The following is a 20,293-nucleotide window of genomic DNA, read 5'->3' as shown; positions in this document are numbered from 1 at the left end:
CGAACGAGCACGGGTTGCTGGGATGTGATGCGATTGTTTACTAGTATATCCTGCCTACCCACCCAGTGACGGTCACGCTTGAATTATTTGTAAAGAATTTCATTGCTTTTGTACTGTTTTGGTTTCTGAATATAAAAGTTTTTATATATCACGCTATGGGTCCCAAGAAAGTCAGTGGTAAAGTTCAATCTAAGAAAATTGTTGTGACGATGACAATAGAGGAAAAACGAGATCATTTGTAAACATGAAAATGATATGCGGGTTGTTGATGTCCCTTCCACATTATGAAAATGTGTGCAGTATGGGAAGAACTGCAAAGTTTTGCTGAAAAGTGTCACCCAAATAAAGCTGTAACAGGCCATTGCATTAACCTTTTAAAGACAATGTGATGTCTCGCTACAGCCGAGTGTTAAAATGTAGGAAAAAACCAAGTGTCAGTAGACAAGTTTTTAGCTAAACAAACCAAGCAGTGAGCCACAACCAGGTCCTAGTGGTATGCTTGCAAAATGTAGGAGAGAGTGTGTACCCCAGAAAAATCCTCAGTGCCTGATGTTATAATGGAAGGAGACTTCCCTTCCAGACACTAACACCTCTCCTTCCCCCGCCCTCCTCACCATCTTCCATAGACCAACAAGAGTCTTCAGTAACGAATTAGAATCATAAACGAAGGTACTACTGTATGCTGCACGTTGATAGGCAGTGTTATATGTTATTAATAGACCATAAATTAAGAGAAGTGAACGAATATTTATTTAATAATAGTGTTTGTATCGTGAGATATGCAGGGACGGGAGAATGTGGGAGAATTCCTTGCACTGCTCACCTATTTTCGGCAAAAACGTCTTGGTGCAATTGTCAAGGACATATTTTTGTTATTTTTACAAATGTTCAGGTAAATTTAATGTTAAAATGTTTCCAAAGTCAACTATTTCCATTTCAAAACACAAATAGTAATGAAAACATTAAAAAACATTAAAATATAGCCAAATTAAAAAACAAAAAGCACAACTCTCTGAGCGCCTAAAGGCGCTTTGCGCAGTGCAGTGGTTAATATATGTAGTGTAGTTGACTGCATTGAGAAGTTTTATTATAAATATTTAATGACCCAGAAAAAACAATATATTTGCTTTGGATAATGGCATTACCCAATTATGTATTTTGGGAGTTAATTTCTGCTCTGTTTGCTGGCTTAGGGTTTGTATCAGATAAACAAATACCCACTTGTCTTCATGGCCCTACAGCACATTATGCAAACTGAAACACTTTGTCTGAGAACAATTCTCGTCCCAAGTTATTTGTCACTGGGTAAGAGAAGTTAAATTGATGTAACATGCAAATCATTTAGTTTATAATAAAGCCCATTTTCATTTAATATTTTTCAATTGCAAGTTTTCTATAAACAGATTTAAGTGGTACTGCATAAATGTTTAAAATTACAGTACTCTTACTTTCTGGGATGATTTAATGCTTAATGTTTATTGTGTTTCAATTGAGATACGGTATTCAAAACAACAGCTGGAGATATGTGAGAGCCCTTAAACAATCGTAAATATTGTTGTATCGGTAATAAATATTAAATTTCCAAACTAGTCTTTAAAACATTTGTTAGTTCCATCGTGTGTGTGCACTTTTTTTTTTACTGGGGTCTTTGGGTCATAATTTTTGTGCTAAACATTCCTTGTTTGATAACATAATAGTTTAATCATAAAAAGTGCTTGACAACCTTAATATAAATATCACAGTATTCCTCTCTTGATTGGTAGTTGCTATGAATGATTTAATCCTAAATAAAGCCAATATTACAAATAATAAAATTGTATATAGAATATGCAAGAGTATATAGTCAAAGATATAGATGCTAAATAGTATGTCATTATATTTTTGTGATAATAATTATTAACACCAAAATAATTTTTTTTTGCACCAAACAAGGGATTGTAGACCATCTCGCACTAAAGATATGACTTGTCTTTGTTAGACCAAAAAATTATTTTTGAAGTATGAGAAGTAGTGAAATAGAAATACCACATGGCAGTCTCAAATATTTTCATCATTAGGCACACAAAATTGTTCCTTTGGACACTATTTATTGGGGTCGTGTGCTGAATTTGCTGAGTTTTGAGAGAGAAAATGAGAACAGGTGAGTGGTGCTTGCCATATGTAATAAATGCCAACATGTGAGTATTATATATATTTTTTTTGAATTAGGAATGTATGACTTCCTAAAGAGCTGCAGTAGCATTTTCTGCATTTTTATGTTTCCTATGTAGAAATAAGTGAATACTATACCTCTGCTGGAGACTAAACCATTATTTTTGCAGCAAGGTACTGGGTATGTTGTTAAAAAATATTATCTTAACTATAAAATTTTCAGTATATTTTTTTGGTAAAAGGCATATAGGTTAATGAATCATTATTGTTAATTTCTTTTCTTCCCAAGCTATATAGTTAAAATGAAGTTAATTAAGATTTTTATTATTTTTGTATTGTATTTAAATGCTGTAGCTTTGAATTTGAGACAGGGGATGTAGAATCTTTTAATAAACATTTTGATATTTATACATGCTACCTTATCAAGTTTGGAAGACTAACTCCATGCTTGAAACAAAGATTATATGGAAAGAAAAAGGCTCACCTCTTAAGAACAATTGGAGTACATCTGTTCATGCTAGAAGAATAAATAGATTTAATTATCAAATGAAAGTAATAATTTGGTTCAAAGTTTGATGAGAAAATGGTTGAAGTGGAAATGTAGTAAATACCAGAAAGTTCAATATACGAGTATATTGAGTAAATTTCAGTTACTTGCATAAATATGCACTTCTTTGTGCATGGAAATGTGATAAAGGTAGATACCTCTTCTTTCATGTTTGTGGGGAATAAGCTTGAACTCTTTGGCTCCACTTGTTAGGAGTTTTGTTGTCTGGTGGTAGAAATGCCCAACACTATTTGCCTGTGGTGGTCAAGAGTACATATGCTTTCACTGTCAGGTTCTTCTGGTGATAGCAATGAATATGTTGCTGCTGGCAGTAAACCACAGGTCCACATAGCCATCACAACTCGGTTAATCTGGCACTTCCTGCAGGAACCTATGTAATTCCATCTTGAAAAGTTGTACCTTTGTTTTGGCAATATTTCTTGCATTGGTTGGAAGAAGGTTGAAAATTAGTGGGGCTTCTGATAGCTATTGAGTATTCTCTTTGTGCTTATGGCAGAACATCTACTCTAAACTGGGGCCATTCAACACTTCCTTCCTTCCATATTGCAGATAACTTCAATTATCTCCTCCTTGATCATTCCTTCAGTTCATTGCACAAGTGGAAGGAATGCTTTCGTATGTCACTATTTCTGCTTCCTCTTTACCACATGTGCTCTCTCGTTCTGTTGTAATCAGGTGTTCTTTAGTACTTCCCCTTTGTAGAAATATATGGCTTCATTCCTGGTAGGGGTTCATAGCCCCTTCCCCTCTAAATACTGGTACTGATGTGGCAGCATTCCATTTTAATTTTTGCACTTTTTACAGCATGTTCCTTACTAGTGCAATATAGGCATTGGTGTCATTGCAGGCCTCACATAGATGGTGAATAATGTCCTTTTTATATGATTAATAAAGGCTATGCCTTGTACTAGTCTTAGTGAGTGATGTGTATTTGCCTGCATTGGTGGTTCCATATCTTTGAGTTCATTACTCGGTAATTGAAATCTCCTAATATTAAGAATTTTGCTTCTGATGCATTTCATGTACAAGTTTTTGTGATGGTGGGTTTCAAAATTGCTACCACAGCCCAGTCTTTCAGCTGAGTGGGGATAAGTATGCACATATTCATAGGGGGGTGTGCACAGTTTAATTTATATATATGCCTACATTTGTTTCTAGGTGTGTGTTCGTGCTCATGTGTGTGCATGACATTTATTTCTATATGTATGCACATACACTTGAAAAATTTTAATTACTAAAGAAATCATTTTAAGAGGTCTTCTAATTGATACATTTAATTCTTTATTATTGAGATTATATGATGACAAGAAGCATTGATAATTTTCAAATCTCCTTAAAAAGAAAGAGAAAGCGAATATCATTTAATTAAGTTTTGATTTGTATTTATAATGAAGTGATTACAGTAATATAATATCAGCTTTGCCTCGTTCTATATTTATTGTACAGCATTCCATTCAGAATCGTATCATATATCATTTTTTGGTACCGTCTGTCTTTAATTTAATATTTGGCCACTTTCTGTATGATACAATTCCAATTGTTTCAAGTTTATGAAATTTGATATTTATACAAATTAAGAAATATCGTATAAATTACATTTGGCTCCTGGTATGCCCTGAAGTAATAAATTACTGTACTGTTGGAAGTATGCGTTTGACTTCCTTGAATCGTGTTAATCATTTTGGTTATTACAGCGTAAGAGCTTTTCAGCGCATGTTGTTGGATTCTGAATCGGAGAGACTGCTTTAAATCTGGGAAGTGGCATACACTAGTAGGCTATAGATTCCGTATTACCTAAGCACAAGCATACTGGGGTAATTTTTGTTCTGGATTAGGCACTTAAGTCTTAAAATGTGAATTATATACTTGAATCAATTCTTTTTTTCTTTATTGATTTCAATTAATTTTTCTCAAAATTATTGTTGCATTAAGAACACATTAATGAGTGTCGTTATAATCTGCAGAATGTCATGACCTATTTTGGATTTTTGTTTAACCAGTGTCTTAACAGCAGAGTAAGGCATGCAGTTTAAGGAATTCTGATGCAAGAGTGCTTCCCAGCAAGAATTTGTTTGCATTAAATCATCCAGAATGTGGGATTTATCCCAACTCCGATGATCAACTGGCACTAGCCCAAAATTCAGTAAGCAGTAGCTCCACCCTCTCCACTTCTCTAGTGCAGCATTTTGATATCAGAAGTATTTGCTCCGTTTTTATGCCATTGTCATTAACTGGTTCAATCAAGAGAGGAATTTGTAGTTTCAAGTATTTCTTATTTTAGTTAAACTTTTTCTTCTTCCTTTATGACAAGTTCATATTTTCAGGCTTTTAACCCAATTTACAATAGTGGTAAATATTTTTTTGTATTTGAAGTATATATTCTTAAATTTGAAGTAATGAACAATGAAAATTTATTCAATTTGTATAATAGTAAATTGGGCTTCTCAGAGCTCATTTCAAATGCAAATGAGATAATTTAAATGTTTAAATTCTACCAAAATACACCCTAATTTTGATATTCCAGTAATAATGATAATATTGATAATATCAGTGGAAAGTATTCTATGCTGTATGTTCTCAAGTGCCTTTGATGAAATATTTAGCTTTGTTTACAAGTGATCCTTTCAGTGAAATCTAAGCTTGTTAGGAGGGTGATTAAGCTGAGACTCCATATAAATAGGGCTTGATTGTTCATTTCTCTTTTTTTTTTCTATTTTTTTGCTTTCAGGAAAATAAACCATTTCTTTTCAGGAAGTCTAAAATAAATAAGGTGTCTTTCCAGGTGATATTACTCGTATATACATATATATTTGTGAATGTTTAGGTTGTAGGTTTTGGTGTTTGTCAGGCTAGTTATTTTTCTACTACACCCTCTTGTTTAGTACAGATGAATGAAACATAGAGATAAATTAGCCTGATGTGTATTTATTTCTACATATGATATAAAATGATTTATGAATGATTCTCATAATTGGGAAATACAGTACTTGAAAGTCATTTCATTCAAGTTGCATGTGTAATGTTAACAAATAATGAGATGATTTAAATCAAATAAATAAGAGAAAAGTGAAGGTGTTTTTAGGCTTAAACCGTATTTAGCACAACGCACCAGCCATATGAACCATGGAAGCAGTCTCGTGTGGAGCTGAACTGACGTAGACCCCAGGTGCAGCTTGTATGAAGGCAGTGCGAGCGAGCCCACATGATGTACAGCAGTGTGGGCTTGCTCGCATCTCTGCTGATGACACATTGTTGATGTTGGGTCGCGCATTGCAGCCTCTTGCCGCTGCCGGTGCTGGCTGGAAGGTCCGGGTGGCCCCCTTGGTCGAGAGTCGCCCTCCACCTCCACTCCTACCATCACCACCACCCTCTCTATTTATTCTCTGCCCCAGAGCGGGATAAAGCCAAGCGCATGTAATATTTGGTACTGAGCCATCTCTTGCTACGTTTTTACTCAGTCAGTTGTCAATACTACCAGTTAACTTTGCACTCATGATCATTTATTTATCGTCAATACTACCAATTCAGTTTGCACTCAAGATCAATTACTCATAAAAAACCTAGTTACTGAGTTGTTAATAGAAATGATATCATGTAACATGTTTTATGGAGTTTTCTTTTTCTGGAGGAATGTACTCAATCACTGATTTGTGGAATAAGATACCTTAGTCTTAAGTTGATGAAGAGAATCAGAATTGTTGCTGATAGGCTGTGATGGAAAAATAATAATCAGCAGTCATTTGTTTCTTCACCCGTACACAGATGTTTCTTTTTCTCTTACTACCTTGTAGTCGATTTATTAGTCTTTCAAACAAAAAAAAGCAAACTTTCAGTGCTATTTGGCTTTGTTTGCCTATAGTGATGTATGCATTTTGTTTTAGCCATGAATAACCTTCCTGAAAGTGTTTAAATTAAAAAAAGCATTGAAAGTTTGTCATGTTTGATTTGTTTGTAATCCTGACCTACCGAGCCTTAGAATGTCATCTCAGAGCTCCTTTATTGTAATGATTTTATGCATGGTTGAATCAGAAAAGCTAACTTGTAAATATATCATTATTGCCAATGTACAACTCAAAAAAGCTAGAAAATATTAATTTTTCATGGAAAAAGTGAATTATACTTATAAAGAGAGCACAAAGTACCAACAAATATTATGAATAACTTTGTATCATAACTCAATAGTTAGGGAAGGATGATGGTTCAAATCCCCATATTATCTTGACTTATACCCTTTCTTTTTCAGATATTCACATTTCCACAAGCTCAGACATTTCCCTCCCTACAGGATGTAGGTTATTTAGCAGTAGTATGGAGACCTGGCAAAGTTAATGTGTTTCCCTTTCAGATGGCAGTTGATTGTTAAGTAGTTAAATTTAAATACTTGTGAAGACAATTAATGTGTCAATAACATAGTGCCTTGTTTCTCCCCAATTTAGATCAAGAAGGACTTCTTTGCAATGTTGAAAGAGGCAGATATCGATCGCCATAGTCGGTGGTCCGATGTTAAACGTAAAGTTGACAATGATCCCAGATATAAAATTGTGGAATCTGGGGTTCAGCGGGAAGACTGGTTCCGTGATTACATGATCAAGGTAAGACTCTTTATTTACCTAACCCAGAATAGACCAACATGTCGCCACATTTCTTTACATGTGGATAGCCTGGATTATAAATTTTTAGCCACATTGTGATATTCTCTGTATTGAAACACTTTGTTCTAGATATAAAGGCATTCACATTTCTGTTAATATTTGCAAATCATTTTATATAAACTATTGAGAATTTGTACTTAGGTTATTTGTGCCTTTAGTTTATATATAAATTCTTGAATTATTTCCATTTCTTGTTGGCTAGCAAGGAAATTTGACATAATTTCTCTGAAGTTTATTTTTATTGGGATTAGGCTCCTACTCCAATTCTTCATAGCACTTGCAAGCAGATCTCAACCTGAGGAAAATTTTACTGTCAATAAGTTGGTCCAGTATCTATACCAATATGGAATGGGTAAATAAAAATTGTATAGTTTTTATTGGTAAATCTTTGTCATTTTATTCAGACAAAAATAGTCACTTAGTGGTTTCATTCTTGTCGAACTCTGCAGTGTTCTTATGATTTGACCATTATAGTAATTTACCTTACAATTGACTATTTTAACATACTTACATTTTCCTAGTTAGCACATGCTAGTGCAAACCATCGTTACTGTTTTCAACAATTACTTCTTGGTGCAAAAAATATTGCTTTCTTCACTTACAGAATAGCCAACCAAGGCACAGCATTCCACAGCAAATGCTTCAGGTATTGTTAATTTGTTTTTAGACCCTTTAAAGCTTTTTAGAGATTTAAAGCAAAAACACCATATAATGACAGACAAATTTCACAATTTTGCTCTGGGTAAGCTTTTTATTCTCGTGAGAATTATTCCAAACGTGCATGTATGTATTTTGTTGTTGCAGCAGGTGGAGGGGTTAAGGACGAGCTTAGTAAAATGTCAATTGCATGGATGGCTGTGTTGATCTGTATCTTGACTCCACGTACATGAGTGTGTGGTTGAGGTAATCACACATTAGAACAAATAAAGAAATAGAAACTCAGTGACTCGTAGGGAATGTAGATTTTCCAATGGGCTTCAAAATTATCAGAGAAGTAAATCTTATTCTTATGAGTAATTACTCGCTTGTTCATTGATATACAAGTGTGACTGGTAACAATCAGACAATGGGTAGGTTTGTGCGTGTTGTTCCGAGCAGTTGCGGGAGACTTGACAGGTGCTGCAATGGCAGTGGTCTGATAAAACAGTACTAGGACAAAAACAAGCAGACATGTCTTCATCAGTGTTGGGGAAACAGATTGCTATGATAACACCTTTCGATTTTTCATGTACAGCTGCTTTTCCAAATTTCATGTACAGTAGAAGTAAGTTTTTAATATTTGGGAAAACGTACAACAAATTCTTTTAGTGTGAAACCACCAAAGCTAATAATGTTGTGGGTAACTATGGTCAGAATTATAGGTGATCAGCTTGTCTGCCATGACAAATTATGCCAGAGAGACCTATATGATGCATTATATTTTTCTATATTTTCAGCTATTTTGCAATACTTAATTGTTGATCTTGAGATATTTTTGCAAATAGTAGATGCAAAAAATTGATGCATAAATGGGGAGCATGATTTAATTTTAGGATAGCAACTCGGTTATTGCCCTTGATATCTCTCTCTTTTGATATCTCTCCCAAAGTTCTAATACACTTTTTGTACAGGTAGCACTCAACTTGTATTATGGTTACTTTTCTGTAAAAACCATGCAGTGCAAGAATTGCATGCACACAAATTAAGTGAATAACTAGTTAGATTCCAGATAACACTAAACGTCTACTTTTTTCTACTTGTCTGTTTTAACATTGATTTAATGTTTCCTCCACTTTCTTGCATTAAATTCAGCTTCTAATGAAGTTCAGGATGATGGGATGTGCAATAATGCATTGATATAATTCAAAAGTTCATAGAAGACAATGAAGAATTGTTGGAAACCCGGAATTTATTCCCAGTAATTTGGTAGATCCGAGGAATAACATTTGAGTGTTTGTACTAATGTGGTAATACATTTTCAACCTGCATAACTTAAATTTACTGATGAATTTTGGAACCTGGTAAAAAAGTAATCAATTATCACACAATTGCAGGCTACCTGTACTGTTTTTATTCTTTTGCTGTTAACAATGAATGAGGTCACCCAATAGGTTTTGGGTCCACGAGTGTCAAAAATTTAGATGTTCCCAGGGGCCTAGAAATTGGTTTCACATACTTTTTCTCACAAATTTCATTACTTTACACTTGTTTGAAATTGATCACTAGGAACCATCTTTCTGACCAAGTTTGTAGCCGGTCTAGGTGCTTCTGTAGTGTTGTGCAATTGTCTTTGTTGTTACCCAGTTTGTTTTAATGAGCAGCATGTCATGGCTAATCATGGTAACTGGAAGAAAAAAGTATTTACCTATTGTAGGAGTTGTCTGAGCTTGGTGGAGTATACTGGTGTATACTCCACCAACTCTGAATTTATTTAGGTGATAAGTCATCATTGCAGGAGAACATTTTGGACGGGATGTTGAGTAGAGGAATTGGGTGGAACCAGACCCGGTAAAAAGTGTTGACATGGTTAAAGAAATGGATATGAGGGATAATATTTCTCGACACTGAGGATGATAGCAAGTGTTCACTAGGCAGTGCAAGATACTGTATGTGTTTTTTTTTTTAAATGGTGTCTTTAGAAATGACACTATTAAGGTACTGTAGCAGTTGGTAGGACATGCACACACTGTGGGGAAATAAGAACCTGTGACAAAGTGAGGCAGCAGGGACAAATCTCGTTGTGATGTGTATTCCCATCTTGGATGTTGGGGTCGGGAGAAAAGTGGGGACTAGATCGCAGATGTGTAAAAGATGTGCCTCGTCAAGAGATTGAAAGAGCCTAGAACACAGATGTGCATGCTGGTGTGTGCCTGGCTGCTAAGTTTATCATGTTTTTATCAGCTTACATAGTATGATGTCTTGTTTTACCTTTTTATATGCATGTGTAGTCTATGGTCCAGCTCTTGGGCTATGCCTCTTAGATTTCTGGTGCATCTTTTAATCCCAATCGTATTGTGCTTTCTTGTATAAGTTCTTAACCATTTGTTTGCTGAGTTATCAAAAATAAAGGTGACGTGAAATATGTTTTACTTGAGTGTTTTAATAAACAACATGAATTCATTGTGTTCTTAGGAGTCGATTGCATGGTAAATTAGTTGTTTTTTATATCAGTTAGACTCAAATGTTAAAAATTTCAGTATTATATTAGGTTTACTATTTGATAACATCAGTAGTTATAGCTTATGGTTTGGTCATGCTTCATTTTCTCTCGTTCATTAGTTAAGGTCCAAAATCTCGTACATGTCATTATATTGCTTTGAAGCTTGATTAACATAAGTTAAATAATTTAAGCAAAAAAAAGTATGGCATGTATTTTAATTTAGTAATGTAGACACGTTAAGTTTTTTCTCCCAATTTCCATGTGATGGCTTCAGCAGGCCTAGTATATAATTTTAAACTGACAAAACTTGGTTCATTCCATTTGAAGTTGTCTAATTTTGAGAATGGACTTGCCTCATCTATAGTCAATCTTGCTGTAATGTGGTGTGGGCATTCATACAGGTTTCTTATGGACTTTACACAATTTTAAAAGGGGGCCAAAGGCCATTTAGGTTAAGTGGAATAAATATCAATCTCACCTGCCCGCCCCATCTACACTCATTATCATATGTAAATTGGATGTATTATTACTTCAAGACTATTTGTGTATTAAGCATTGTGCCTGGGTGCAATTGGAACATATCTGATTGTAATGCTTAAGTGTAATTTTATAAAAAATGTGGTACACAGATTTTAACCATTGCACTGCGCATAGCACCTTCAGACACTTGACCAGTGCTGTGTATTTAGGTATAGGCAACGATTCAAAAAAGGGTACACAAGGCTCACATTCTGTGCCTCATGACTCCAGTAAGCAGACTATATCTTGAAAACAAAGAAATTAATTTGCATCTCTCCTGGCTAAGAGCCTCAGTACTGTGTGTCGCCATACTGGTGCATGCAGCAGGAGCTCACAGCACCCCTTTGCAGCTATGAGCCACAGTATCCATTAATAATATAAAGTGTAAAAAGGATCATGATTGTGATCAAGGACTATATAAAATGTTCAGATATCAGTGAACACAGTGTTAGTTGGGTGTTTACAATGTGAGATGATCAGTCTCAGTACTCAGCCATTGTTTTGTGCATCTTCACTTTGTCAAAATGACCTCTTGCTCCTTTAAGTGGTCATTTGCTCTTTTAAGCCTTATAGAAATGGATTCATATTCATTCGGGATTTAGTGAGAGGAATGTGGTGTGACATTAATGTCGTGTCTGTGAGAACCACTATTCTTCACGTTCTGTGATACAAATAATAATATTGACAGCCCAGTGCATCATTACACTTTAAAAAACCATTGTAAAAATCTTTGCAATCCAAAGAAAATGTGATATATTCAATGTGTGCTCTTAAAACTTTATGTAAACAATGCAAGACTAGGCTGAACTTTGGTAACTGGTTATAAGGTTATTTCATTCACCAGAAATGCTTAGGGCTTTGTAATTGTGCACAAAAATGTAGATAGGTATATACGTGTGTAAAGTGAAATAACAGTAAAACAGTTTTATTGTTCTAAACTTAATAAGGTGCATATCTTATTCACACACATTTTTCAGCATAGTGATGTTCTAGACATTTGATTATATAAATCTCTCAAATTACACATTGTTGAATGGTTACAGCAAAAAAAAAAAAAATGGAAAATCCATTCAGACATATTTAAATAATTATTTAATATTTTGAGACAGCTCATGCCCCTGGGGATGCTAAGGCAAGCGTTACCAAGCGTTGCCAAGCGTCTACTCACTCAGAAGCCATAAATTGCTCCATAATGACCAAAGTACATCGCATACAATTTTTTTCTTCCTCTCATCCACCTGTGATCAGGAAATGCATTTTAAGACAAATTTAAAGATTTTTTTTTAATGCACACAGAATTGTCAAATTAAGCTAAGGAGCAGTTCAAGGGGTTACGAAATATGCATTTTTTTTTAGAGCTTTTGTAGCTTAGGAATAAAATTCCTAAGCTACAAGTTCCTAATTCCTGTCTTTCGATTAAATGTGAATGGATTATAAAATGTTAAACTGCATACAGGCGAGCTGTAGGCTGAGTACAGTAGTTGGATGGTTGATGCATTATGTATTAGCATGCATTACAGCTTCACACTGGTGGGATGGGGTAGTGTGTGTTTGCATGCATATACATGTCTCAATGTATATGACATTAAGACTGCAGCTTTTGCAGATTCCTATAGAGGGGTATATATGTTCATTTGCAATTCCTCCTTAATCAATTTTGTAGTTTGTTCTTCAAATTCTTTTTATAATACTGTATTTGCTGCTTTAATACTTTAAAATAATTTCAAACTGGATTTTTCAGATCAAAGAAGAACGGAGACATTCTCGGGATAGATCAAGAACCCGTGACAGAGATAGGGAAAGGGAGCGTGACAGAGATCGTGAGCGAGAGAGGGATCGCTCCGAACGTGATCGGGAGCGCGGTGAAAGAGAACGTGATAGAGATCGAGGGGAAAAGGAAAGGGAAAGAAGAAGCAGAGATTCTCGTGACCGTAGTAAGGAGAAGGATAGGTCTGACCGTAAAGAGAAGAAGAAGGAAAAGAAAGACAAAGAGAGAGAGAAAGAAAAGGACAAAGAGAGGGACCGAGAAGAAAAGAAAGAAAAGGATAAAGAAAAGGAGAAAGAAAGGGAGAAAGATGATGTAGAAACTACTCAAGAGGAAGGCGAGGATGTGGAGGACAATCATAAGAGCGAGGTTAGGAGAACCAAGTTGTCTAGCATGGTACGACTTTTGATTAGTGTCCATAGAATATGCATGACTATATTGTGTAGTTAGTATAGATTAGTAGCAATTTGCTAGTTATTTATTTTTAGTATCTTGCTCATTTCTAATATTTAAATCTTCATAAAGTATTTACAAAATACTACATCAGGTAGAATGCTTAAGCTTAAAAATTACCAGTGCTCATTTATTCTGAAGGGTGAAGACACAGGCAGTGACGGACCTGATGAGGAACGTGAAGATGGGGAAGCGAACGAAGCTGCCGAGGAAGAGGAGCGTGAACGACAAAGAAGAATTGAAGAATCCCTGCGAAAGAGGGAGGAGGAGGTCCAGAGAGCTCTTGCAGGCCATCTCCGAGACCGTGATAAGGAGCGTATGCAGCACAAGCACGATGAAGCTGTTCATAACTTCAATGCATTACTAGCAGACTTGGTAAGTTTGTCACCTATGTATACTGTACTGTACTATATTTGTGTTGAGTACCTTGCTAAATTGTATTTGTCACTAATAGTAATTAAACCAATAATGTCCTTAACATAATTATATTTTTAATGGCAAAAATATAATAATCATTAATGAAAGGTATATAACAAGACTTAAGTAGAATAAAAGTGAACAAAGTATTGAAGAAATACTTTCCAAAATAGAAAACTTTCTTTTTAAAAGTAATTAGAAGGAGGGGAACAGCTGTATGGTGGTGGTCTACTTGTTGAAAGAGAAGCATGGAAGAATATTACCAAACTGGGAATGGAGAAATAATAGATGTAGAGAATGAATTTAGTACAAGTGAGTTTAATTGGGGTTGCTGGTGAGAATAATTTAACATTAAATACCAGCATATATATTTAATTAAGAGATAAATGGCATCAGAACATAAGTTGAAACTGGTGAAATTTGCTGATGTTAATGAGGTGCTGTTGTGTTATGTAGTGTGTGTGATAATCTAGTTGTTTTCTTTAATTGCTTTCCATGGTACCTCTCCACTCTGAAAGTAGGAAACCTGAATATTGATGTAATTAATGCTATATCTTGAATAAACATTACTGCTTTGCTATGCCCTTCAAGGTACGAAGTACTGATTACACTTGGAAAGAAGCCAAGAAGTCTTTAAAGAAAGACTCGCGTTGGGAATCTGCTGGAGCCTTAGAGCGTGAGGAGAAAGAGAAGTTATTTAATAATCACGTAGAAAACCTGACTAAACGGAAACGAGAAAAGTTCAGGTAAGTTGGACCTTTGTAATTTCCTCATATAATGAATTTGTTTTTGGTTACCTTTAAAGTAAAGGGAAGTTCATAGAAGGTTGGTTGGAATCTATTTTGAACAATGTTATTTATGCTTTTTGTTATGTTGCTGACAATTCTAATTCCATTCATGTTAATTTTTGTTCATGGGATATCTGCTTGCTCACTGATTTTCTATAAATACTTTAAAAGTGTTCCTAAATACATGATACATGAATGTATTTTATATCATTACAGTACTTTGAGCTTCTTTCAATTAAATTTTTCACCTTCAATATTTTATAAATATTTTTCATAACCTGCCCCTAGATTATCATAAATATCCTTGAAAATGACTGGGCTTTTCAGTACTAAATTTCTTATCCTCCTAGTATGTAGGAAAGTTTGTCGAAGTTCTACATTGTCTTGAGTGTCATGGTGCAGGGAAGTGACGAGCAGTGTCCTGTAGAGTTTGTTGCTTTGGCCACAACTGTTCCTAATCTATGCAAACAATTTCTTGAATTGGGTAGTATCATTCTTGACAATATTTACAGACTATAAGTACCTGCTAAGTTACGGATTGAAGAGAATAACAGAACAGGTGAAAATTGGAAACACAGATGAAGCAGAGAAATATAAGGAATTACTCATATGCAGTGTGTAATAATCAATTTTACAATCTTGAGCCTCAGGTGGTGAAAGGATCCACCATTTACAGCTTCAAGATCAAGTAGAACAATACAGTATTAGAATGTTGGGAGTTGAAAGTGCATTCAGTACAGTAGCTGCAAGGGAGTGTTAGAGCTAGCTACTGCTGCTCCACAACTTCACCACCTCCATCTCCACTCTCTCTTTTCCAGTTGCCAGTGTGTGTGTGTGTATTACTCATAATCGAATAATTTTTCCATTAATAAATGTCGTTTATATATGTTTGTTTATTTGGATGATATAATTGGAGGTTTCTGATTAAGTATGGCTTTTAATTGTAATATTTTATGCATTTTACATGTTTTTAAATATACTAAGCATTTATCAAGGCATTTATTGTCTAAAGGTAAGAAGATAATTCATCTGCCAAAATTATTCTGCCATAGATGATCATGGAATGGCTACTTTATTCAGTTATTTACACAATGTATTGTATTAACCAGTTTGCCATTTTTTATCATTAGAGAACTGTTGGAAGAGTTGCCAGAAGTGAATCTGGACTCCAACTGGAAAGATCTGAAAAAAGAACTTAAGGATGATCCACGATATACAAAGTTTTCGTCGTCGGACAAGAAGTGTGAGCGAGAGTTTCGTGAATACCTGAAAGATAAATTGGTGGCTGCCAAAGCTGACTTTAGAGAGCTACTCAAGGTGTGTTTGGCATAAATGATTAGAAATAATGCATGCTAATTGGTACCATCACCCATCGTTATTTTATAGTAAAGCTGTGTTTATGAGAGATTGTGATTAGCGTAATTGACTCGATTCAGGTTGCAGGTTAAGGGACTTCAGGGTTAGAAATGTGATCCCAGCTGTCTCAGCTTACACTCATTGGCATTTTATTTATTAAAATTTGTTTGGTTATGGTATATTTAATGGATTTGCTAGTAATACAAAATAATGCATAGTTATCTGAATATGGATACACAGGATTTGTAGGGGTTTGTTAATGAATTTAATTATCCTATAGTGGCAAAATCATACTGACAAATTTCCACAATTTTGTTCTTGGATGTTTGTGCCTTAAATGAATCATTGATGTAAGCACAGTGTAATAAATGTGCCTTGTGGCATTAAACTTTTTCTGATGGCTAACAGGTTTATCCTGATAGCTGACGGGTATTGGGCACTGGCTCATGCTATTCATCGGTACCAAGATTAATATTGATGTAGATTTTCTAATAAAACTAAATTTCCAAAATGTCATTTGGTAAACTTGTAAACCTGTTGATCGGTGTATTTGAAATTTTCAAATTTCAATTTGAATTGAATTTTGATAGGTGTATTTGAAATTTTCATCTAAATTTAATAAAATTTAAAAAAGCAAGTAATTAAAAAATTTTAGAAAGTGGAATTTTCTCGCCAAAAATGCACGAGCATAAAACTTCAATATCCTTTTTAATTATATAAATTTGTATATACTTTCCAGTGACTTGTATTTAATTTGTCTTAATATATTGATAAGAGTCTATATCATTTAAAATAATCAAAAGTAACCTGTACTGTATTTGCCTTTCTGTGTCTAATACATAAAAGCATGCATTAAAAGATATATAGTTATATCTATATATGTTTATATAATTGTTTACATAAGATACTTTTTTCAGATCCATTTTATATAGTTGTATGAATTTATAGTTCTGTACGTAATTAAGGGATTTCTGTTGTAATGGAACCTGTTTTATTTTAACAGGAGACAAAGAGCATTACCCATCGATCCTTAAAGCTGTGTAGCGAAGGGGATCAACACATGCGTGACGTAGTTGAAGTGTTACGCAAGGACCGCCGCTACCTCGTGCTAGACTGCCAACCTGAGGAGAGGTCAAAGATTTTAATGGCCTATATGGAAGAGCTAGAAAAGCGGGGACCCCCTCCTCCGCCCACTGCATCAGAACCCACCAGACGTAAATAAATATTATTTTTGCAAAGTACTGTAAGTGATGTTGAATGTGACTTGTAACTTCTATATACCATGTCAAGTTAATGCAGTTTTTTTATTATTATTATTCATGTGATATATATATTGTTTGATTTCTCATCAGGAAGAATTTAGATATCTCCTCCACATTTCAGAAAAATTAGGAAGATAGTCTCTGAAGGGGAATATTGTAGTGTAGAATTTTATTTAAAGGGCTTTTGTATATAATTGTTCACAATGCCAGCTATATTTCAAAATTATTATTGATTTTTAAAGTTAGTATATTGGGAATATTTCATGTTACATGTTTCTGGTGCACTAATCTTTGTAATGTTTTATCATTAAATATTAAACAAAGGCCATGTAAAATAAATTAATGGAAGGAACATGTATAGAGTATATGCATATAATTAAATTTAGATTTATATAACACAACATATATAAATGTTACTTTTAAATAGCGTGCTTGGTGCTTAATAAATGATAAAAAATAAATGTTCAGAGCAAAGTTTGAAATTTTAGACTTGGTTCTAGTGGTTAGCGCATATAGCTTGAAAAGGGAACAAGATGATATGGGCTCACTTGTGGTGTAACTTCTTTCCAGGGCATGGAGAGGAGGGGTCTGTGCACCAGAGGTAATATTGCTGTCTAATTTACGGGCTTCAAAAGAATTGACACTAGCTTCGTTGATTTTTTTTTTTATTTTATTTATCACAAATTATTTTTAATAGAGCTTTAGAAATTGATGAGTAATTGAAAGTTATTGATAGGGGTTTTTGGAATAAATTCTTTTGTTACTTTTTAAAGATTTGCATAAATAGAATGTATACTATAGTGTAGGTGTGAATAAATTGCAGCAAATGTAGTTCACTACTGTTGTTAATATGAATAAATGTATCATTCAGTTGCATATTTGTTATTGAAATATTTTGATAACTAATAAGTAATGCTTTATTTTATTTTCTTGTGGATTGAGTGGTTGTAGATGTCTGCAAATGCATTTTATAATTTAGTCAGTATCACATGTTTTATTCTTACATCCAGCCTGTATGTGTGGAGGATTTACCTGTTGTATGGTAAATAAATAAAAATGTGATAGACATTGATTTTCTCTCTTAATCCACACATTGTTTTAATCAAGGTATGTTTTTATGCACGATTCAGTTGATGCATGCTTTGTGTCGGGCACTTGGAATCGCATCGTACTGTAGTGGATTTTTCTCATGTATAGAAAATTAACATTAACAGAAAATTAAAATCATCTTTGATATAATAGTTTGGTACCAAGTATTTTCCTCAATAACAGGCAAAGCAGTTAGTTCTTTTAATCCTGTATCTTTTGGGCTTTCAGGTGACTCTTACATGAGACAGAAGTTAGTCCTGGAAATGGCATGTTATCTAAAAGCATATAAACTGATTCACATGTGGGGAAAAAAGGGTTACATTCTCAATCATATACTTGGATTTTATACCCTGATGGAAATTGTGAAAAGGTGTGTATGAGGTACGTGGATTGTAATAAATTTAATATTGGATTGGTAGCAAAGGCAGTTCACTTGATGCCAATGGGTTTTATGGTTTGCATTCACATTCAAACGATCAAAATCATAGATGCCTCTCGCTCTTCTCCCTGAAACTGACCCTCATCTTCACCAAATGTTAGTTAATCCAGCTGTATATGAAAATTTTACTGTAAATTCTTCACTCATGTATTGAAATGCAAATAGTTGCCAACAAAACCTAAACATGTTGCCAACTATGCCTAACTATACATAAATTAATATATTAATATTAATTTATATTTGAGAAAAAAATTGGAATACAATTAAAATTGATGGATTTTGGGGTTAGCCACAGCTTTAATGTGACTAGCCTAAGGAGAGGTTGCGACCCAGAAGTGTCTCAGCAGTCCGTCCTGATAAACATTTACTAACTGCTCGTTAATTCAACCTCTGCTCACGTTGCATACGAGTGCAAAATTGAGAACACCTTTGGAGTAATGCGGGGATTTGAGCCAGTGTTCTAGAGATTACAAGATGCTTTCCTTAACCCACTTGGCCGTGAGCGAGTTAGTCACTAGAACTCAAATTCCTGCATTGCTCCAAATGATTTCCTCGGTGATATATCGTGCCAATGTGATTTGTGTGTTGAGTGCAAATGGTTTTGCCAACCTATTGTGTAATTCAGTAATTATCAAAAGAAAGCACCATGCCAGAAGACTATGTAACATCAAACCCATTGGTTACATTAAGGTTGGTTTAAATTCCTTAGGGGTAGGTTTTTGTCAATTTCTAATTTTATGGTTAATGTTTCTAAATAGTTTGGAAGTACCACCTCTTTGTTGGATGTAGATAAGGGATGACAATGACGACATAATGACTTGGTTTGGCTGCTGTGGAAGAGTGCATTCCTCAATTATGAAGTAGTGCTTCAGAGGTGTTTTTGGGAGGTGCAGACCGTAGGCAAAAATGAACCAAATTGGTGGTGTTAGTTTGTTGGTAACAGCAAAACATGTTGAGCTAATGGGATATTTATGAAAACCTCAATGGGAGAGCTTTTATTACTGTTGAGACTAAAACAGAATTGTGTTTTGGAGTGCATTCTCTAGGGCAGTCGACTCTTAACTGATTGAGCCAAAGTTAGATTCCCATGCAGTAAATATGTATCTGAGAGGCAACTGTGCTGGTTGTATCATCGGTCGGTCACTGACCTAGGAGAGCCTCAATAACCTGAGCAGGTTTCCTGTCTCCGACAGTGGATGGCAGTTTAGGGGGGAAAAGTTGAAGATGAAAATAGTTGTGTAAATTACAGGAGTTGGACAAATTTATAGTTTTTGTTCAATAAAATGCTCACATGCACTTGTAAAAATGTGGTATTAAGCATTACGAGTTTATAAAGTTTATGTGAAATTTATGGTTCTCTTGAAAAGGCTAATATTACCAGGCTACAATTGAAAAGATTCCATCTGGAGTATTCTTCAATTGTAATTTAATTGGACCAGTGATCAGTAGTAGTTTTTAAAGATTATGATGATTTTGTGCTTTTGCATCCTCATTGTGATAAGATTTAATGGTGAATGCAGATTAGTATTTTAATTTGGGAAAACATCGTTAATGTAACATTAGATCAACACTGATAACATTGGTCCTATGTTTATTTAATGTTACTTTTATGGAGTTGGGAGTTTATGCCAAGTGGGTTTGTTGCAGGTGAAGGACTGATTGACTTTTGGTGTTCTGGTTTTTGATAGAAAATAG

At 34.5% G+C, this 20,293-nt stretch overlaps 1 protein-coding gene across 15 annotated transcripts in view; it reads left to right on the top strand.

The window, feature by feature from the left end:
- Window positions 1-18,136, top strand: part of LOC123764339 (transcription elongation regulator 1) — a 55,311-nt gene extending 37,175 nt beyond the window's left edge. For 7 of the 15 annotated variants that reach the window (XM_069316051.1, XM_069316050.1, XM_045751966.2 and 4 more), the window contains 8 exons: window positions 7,156-7,311; window positions 7,976-8,017; window positions 12,771-13,190; window positions 13,389-13,622; window positions 14,256-14,410; window positions 15,583-15,769; window positions 16,812-17,022; window positions 17,641-18,136. In XM_069316051.1, the coding sequence (XP_069172152.1) occupies window positions 7,156-7,311; window positions 7,976-8,017; window positions 12,771-13,190; window positions 13,389-13,622; window positions 14,256-14,410; window positions 15,583-15,769; window positions 16,812-17,022; window positions 17,641-17,675 (1,440 nt within the window). In that variant the 3' untranslated portion in view covers window positions 17,676-18,136. Of the gene's footprint in view, window positions 1-7,155; window positions 7,312-7,975; window positions 8,018-12,770; window positions 13,191-13,388; window positions 13,623-14,255; window positions 14,411-15,582; window positions 15,770-16,811 lie in introns of all 15 variants that reach the window. The other 8 variants (XM_069316053.1, XM_045751970.2, XM_045751975.2 and 5 more) reach the window with 3 other exon arrangements.
- The last annotated feature ends 2,157 nt before the right edge of the window (window positions 18,137-20,293 follow it).

This window comes from Procambarus clarkii, chromosome 82 (assembly GCF_040958095.1).
Source record: "Procambarus clarkii isolate CNS0578487 chromosome 82, FALCON_Pclarkii_2.0, whole genome shotgun sequence".
NCBI classification, from domain to species: Eukaryota; Metazoa; Arthropoda; class Malacostraca; order Decapoda; family Cambaridae; genus Procambarus; species Procambarus clarkii.
This window is presented reverse-complemented; position numbering and strand designations above follow the sequence as displayed.